General features: G+C 47.7%; 1 protein-coding gene across 1 annotated transcript; it reads right to left on the bottom strand.

The window, feature by feature from the left end:
- Positions 1-689: 689 nt before the first annotated feature.
- On the bottom strand, positions 690-5,316 carry LOC146891647 (disks large homolog 5-like). Its single transcript, XM_087897039.1, has 5 exons — positions 5,125-5,316; positions 3,963-4,122; positions 2,157-2,300; positions 1,319-1,502; positions 690-978 (listed from the first exon to the last, which is right to left on the bottom strand). Exons 1-5 carry the CDS (start codon positions 5,255-5,257, stop codon positions 859-861), a joined length of 741 nt encoding a protein of 246 aa, XP_087753165.1. The 5' UTR covers positions 5,258-5,316; the 3' UTR covers positions 690-858.
- Between the last annotated feature and the right edge of the window lie 295 nt (positions 5,317-5,611).

Below are 5,611 nucleotides of genomic sequence, written 5' to 3'. Positions count from 1 at the left end.
TTATAAATATCTACAACATATTAATAGCGTACTCAACACCATATGAGCAATACACATGGTATGGATGATGAGTTATGGACTGATCGCATCATTTTATAGATAGACGTAGAAGAGATTTGCAGCATGCGCACCTGAACAAAATCATGAGCGTAGCTCAGTCCTCATGTCCAGGAGGCACCTTGAACATGAACAACATGTACAGTAGAGCCTGTCTTGCTAGAGGAGCAGTTCCTGAAATGTGTTCCCAGGACACTGGCTCATCTAACCTCCGGGGCCACTTGGAATTTGTGATTTTCTCAGGTCTAGAGCTGGGAATCTGCATCCTCTCTTTGGGAGTCTGTTACAGCACACCTCAGAGAAGGTTCTGGTCTTCCCTGCAGCTGTGACATCTGCCAGTGTTCATTCTGGAAAGTTGTGAACCTTTTCTCTCCATAGAACACTTTACACAGAAAGTGGGCAAATGTTGTAGAAAGCATTGTTCAGCGGTGGGAACTCTATCTACATGATATTTTCCTAAATAAAATTACAATTTCAACCACGACCCATGGTGCAAACCTTGAAATCCCCTATCTCAGGAAGCAGAAGCAGGAATCTCTCTCTGAATTTTAGGAAAACCTGCTTGGAACAAAGCTTCGGAGTTCTGACAGGAGGAAGGAAGACTCAATTCTACAGACTTATTGCATGTCAAATGTATTATTTACTAGAAAGATCTTGTTAACGGTACCAGCAGAATTCTCTGTGACCTTTGCTCCCTGTTTCTTGATGGAGGACACAGAGTAGAGCAGGGGCCCACAAATGACAGCGCTTCCAGGCACAGGGGGCCCACTTGGCTCTCCCTCCCTCTCCCACTCTGTTCTTTTATCTCATCTGGGAGTCCTCAAAGTGATGCTGCAGCTTTTCTGCCACGTCCTTTTTGGGGGTGAACACCTCCTTCTGCTTCAGCAGGAACTGAAGTCTTTCCTCCAGTCTCTTGAGATCCTGTTTATTAGAAGATTGTGATCTTAGTGGAGGGCTACAGACTGTCATACAAATCTAAGTGCATATAAAGGGTCCAAATAGCTTGCTGGTCAGCGAGTCAGGAAAACAAACACATCTGGGAAAGTAAGAAACCATGATTCAAGCTAAAGGCTGACCAGAAAAACAGGAATACTTATACACGGACACTGAAATAAACACCCAGAGATCCTGAATTTGGTGGCTCAATGGGAGCATGGAAGAACCAGGTGATGGGTAAAAGCACTCATGGTGGGATGGGCAAAGAGGCAGTCAATTGGCATATGGTGGTAGCCCTCAGCCTGACTGCCTTGCCTGCCCCTACCTGATGTTGCTGGGATATGAGTTCACTGGTGCCTTCTTCTTTGTCCTTATAGATCACTTTCCAGTCCTCCAAGTGGGGCTTCAGCAGGTCCCAATCCTCCAACAGCTTGTTCTTCTCCTGCATCAGCATGTCCACCTTCTTCTCCAGTCGAGTCTTTTCCATGAGGAGCCGGCTCTGCAGACAACTAGAGAAACACTCTGCATACTCAGGCCCTGTCAGCCTCCTTCTGTCAACCCTGACTCCAGGAACAAGCCCCCAAAAGGCCTTATGCATTCTAGAAGTCTTAGCCTGAAATCTGATACAGCCATGACAGCTGAACTCAGAAGCCATAATGAGAGAACAGTTAATACCAGAAATTATCACACTACTGTGGAAAGCCACAACAATAAAAAGGATCCATGTACATTCAATAGGAAGAGGAGGTCAGCAGCTGTCCTTCATTGTCCGTGGTAAATGGGAAACATCAGCAAGTGGTGGGCACATCCCCTCCGAAGGAAGACAGGCGACCCCAGGTGAGTATGTTCTATCTACAAGTTCCACAGCCACCATATCTGTAAAGCCTGGTCCTGAGCTCCAGATGCCCAGGGCTGCATGACGTTCCCCTCACACTGCAAATCACTTTTCTACATAGAGCCTCATGAGGCTCTAGGACATGGTGGCAGGGGTAACTGTCTCTTTCACACTTAGAAAAACTGAGTCTAAGAGACACAAATCTAAGAGCTGCTGACTAGGAAGCAGAAAGGCTGGAACCACAGTTGGGGACTCTTCATGCAGAGAAAAAGAAAGGCAGAGATTCCCATTACACAACTTTTGTGTCCATGACAACACAGGCACTTACCGATAGAAGACCGTCTCCTCGGTCAGCTCACTGCACTTCTGTGAGGCCATGGTGTTCTCCTCCTCCAATCTCTTCAGTTTCCACATGACCCCATCATGTTCCGACTTCAGATTCTCATAGAATGCGTTTGGCTTGTGGTAGGGCCTACAAACAGGAGAAAAGACCCCCATGGACACAGGCCTTGAGTATCATGGGAACTCTAGTTGTTCCCTGGCTCTCCATAGCCCTGTGGATGCCACATTTAGCCTCCTGTGACCTGGTTCCACCCATTGGTTTTCAATTGATATCCTGGCCCCAGGACAGTTGAGAGTCTGGTTCAGATGGAGGTTTCCCTGGCTGCTTGTGCTCATTCAGTGGGCCTAGAAGATCAGTGTTGCTCTCTATGTTACCAGGAGTCTATGACACAGGTCTTGACACACCACATAGTGTAGTGACCTTTCTCCCATTTCACAATATCGCTTCCAGATCCTGGGTGAAAATCCTGAACACTTAGATAGAGCACATAATTCTGGGTTTTAGTCCCAAGAGCAGGACAGTTATAAAACTCTCCCAAGGGATTCCTAGGGGCCACCAAGTTGAAAATATAGGACAACAGCTTTGTGGCCTAAAGTGGCATCACCTGAATTGTGGGACAGGAAAAATACTTAGGCCCTACCACAGATGCCTTGCTCTCAGTATCTCTAGAGACAGACATGTTCAACTGTGTGTAGTATGGTAGTATGCATACACATGCACACACACGAGAGAGACAGAAATAGTGATAGAGACAGAGACAGAGACAGAGAGAGAGAGAGAGAGAGAGAGAGAGAGAGAGAGAGAGAGAGCAGAGACACATAGAACGGGAGAGTGCCCTAACGTGGATGGTAATCCAATATATAGAGCAGTATTGTCTAAGAGCAAAATGTATAAAATTAGAGAGAAAATGCGATGAGCCCTAGGATTTCCGTTACAGCTTAGATGGACCAAGGCTCCTCCAGCTGCTACCAGGGGCTTTCAGAATGAAATTTCCTGCCAGTCAAGTTCAAAGTCTCACCATAAACTAGCAGCAACTAGTATCTCCCACAAGCCACCACCTGTCAAGTCCTTTCTAAATGCATGCTGGCCACTACACATTCCTGCCTCAGTCCCTGAGCTGTATGACTAAGACCACACGCTCTGGTTTTCATTTAGAGAAGGGAGAAAGTTAGAGTTCCCGCCTCACTCCCTCTAAAGCTTCACAGCTGCCTCTCCTCTGAGAAGAATTTTGGATGGGAGCTTCAGCACAGAGTCCCTCTGTATTTGCAAGCTCTGAAAACTCAAGACTTTTTCTTTACCAGAATTTAATAATTTTACTTTAAATTTAATAGTATTTTTCATCTATTTTACATAACAACTGCAGTTTTCCCTCCTCATTGCCCCCTTTCCCATCTAATCCCTCTCCTTCCGCTATTTCTCCTGTTGCCTCTAAGAAGGGGAGACCTCCCATGGGCCTGAGATCAGCATGTTGAGGCAGGACAAAGCTCCTTGCCTTACTTCAAGGCTAGGCAAGGTCATCCAGTGTAAGAACAGGTTCACAAATGTCAGCCAAACTCCAGGGATGGTTCCTGATATCACTGTTAGGAGCTTTACAAAGTGACCAAGCTACACAACTGTCAAACACAAGCAGAGGGCCTAGGTCATTCCCATGGAGGCTCCCTAACTGTTGTTTCAGAGCCCATGAACATCCTTGAGCTCAGGTCAGATTTTACTGTGGAACCCCCGACTCTAAAATAAAGCAGGAGAGGCTGATACTGCCAGCACTCCCATGAAGTCTGAACCTATGGATACCTCTTGTCCACGGTGCCTTCTGTCTTGAGGTTGAGACGTTCTCGCAGCTCATTTCTTTGTCTGGTCATCAGCTGCAGCTCCGTGGTCAGCCTCTCTCTTTTTTCCTCCACTGGTGTCTTTGTGGGGAGCGTTGGGTGGGATGATGGCTCTGCAGCAGTATCTGTGGGACAATAGAACACAAGTGAAATTGCATAGCGACAAGGCATAGAGGATGGACAGACCACCCTGAGGCCCAAACAGAGAGATGATGTCTGGAAGCCATTGACAGCAATAAGGTTTTGGGCCTGGTTGAGAGATTCCCCCTCTATGGATCTCAGCTCGCCCATCACTCTAGACCTGTGGCTACATAAGCAGCCTGGAGTTTCCTTTGCCTCCCTGCACAGGCTTCAGGAGGAGACAGCAATCACCTCTTCAGGCTTATTCACAGCAGCACAGGATGCAGCATGGTCCAGAGCCCTGAAGCCTGCCTGTTGTGAGGAGCCCAGATGTTCTTCCTGGCTGCTCCAGGCCCATGGCTGTGGATTGAAGAGTCACACAGAGCACAACATGGCCAGCAGACTCACCAAGTCACCCCACTGACAGCCCAGAACCTGAAGCTGACAGGAAGCAGGCAATCTCTGCCTTGATCCCATGCCTCTGATGGTTGTTTGACCACACTAGAGTGCTACCTTCCTCCCCCAACTGCTGACAGAACACTAAGATGGCCGCGGTCAGGGAGAGGTGGTCAGAGGAGTTCTGCTGTATAGTCTGTGGACACAAGGTCTTGGTCAGAAGCACTTTTCTCTCTGTGTGACTAGTGTCAGACAGCGACTGTACCTAAAGGAAGCTACTGAGGGTGAGTAGCAGTGATGTGTGCCCTGAGATGGGACACATTAATCCCTCCTTCATCCCGATGGTCTCCTTCTGCCATCACCTTACAGCTTCAATCCACGGTAAATGTCATAGCGAAGTGGTTCTCCCAACACAACAGCCTTTGCCTGGATAACCCCTGGCTTAGGAGATGAACAAAGTAATTTTCTGATAATCCTTGGCTTTCATGAATTACGATCAGCACGGAAGACCATTTGTTTCTCAGAGGCACCAGCGCCGATGCCCCATTACTGAAACGCCCAGATCAAGCCCTCCTCCACCACAAGCTCCTTATCCCCTGGCCAGGACTTACCCTGCCTTCGCCAGAGCCATTTATTTGTTCGTGTTTTTCTCTGACCCTGAAGGAGAGCTTCCTTCTGCCTCTCTCTGGTCTCTGGATGTCTTCCACTCTCTCTCCCAAACAGACTTCTCAGTCTTGACAACATGGCTAATGGTGGCCCTGATAGGCAATGAAGGAATGCCCTAAGGGCAGTTGGTGTTGCTACAACACTGGTGACATCACTTGGAATTCCAGGAGTTCTCCAGGGTACAGTAGAATGTTCAGAGGAGGGACTGCTGGTGTCATGGCTGACTGCATTTGCCCTCCTGCTAAATAGCTTTCCTGAACTGACCAGAAGTCCAGGTTTCCTTTCTAGGAGTCTCCCCTGGAACAGATAGGAAACCTTACAATGCTTCTTCCTACGGAAACCTGAGTTCTGTTAGCATCACTGCAAGTCTCCTAGTATTTCCTGAGTTGAGAACTGATCTATTCGGCTTTCTACTCTATACCAAAGACACAG

This window comes from Myodes glareolus, chromosome 15 (assembly GCF_982192425.1).
Source record: "Myodes glareolus chromosome 15, mMyoGla1.1, whole genome shotgun sequence".
In the NCBI taxonomy this organism is placed as follows: domain Eukaryota; kingdom Metazoa; phylum Chordata; class Mammalia; order Rodentia; family Cricetidae; genus Myodes; species Myodes glareolus.
The sequence above is the reverse complement of the archived record's forward strand: the minus strand, read 5'-3'. Positions and strand labels throughout refer to the sequence as shown.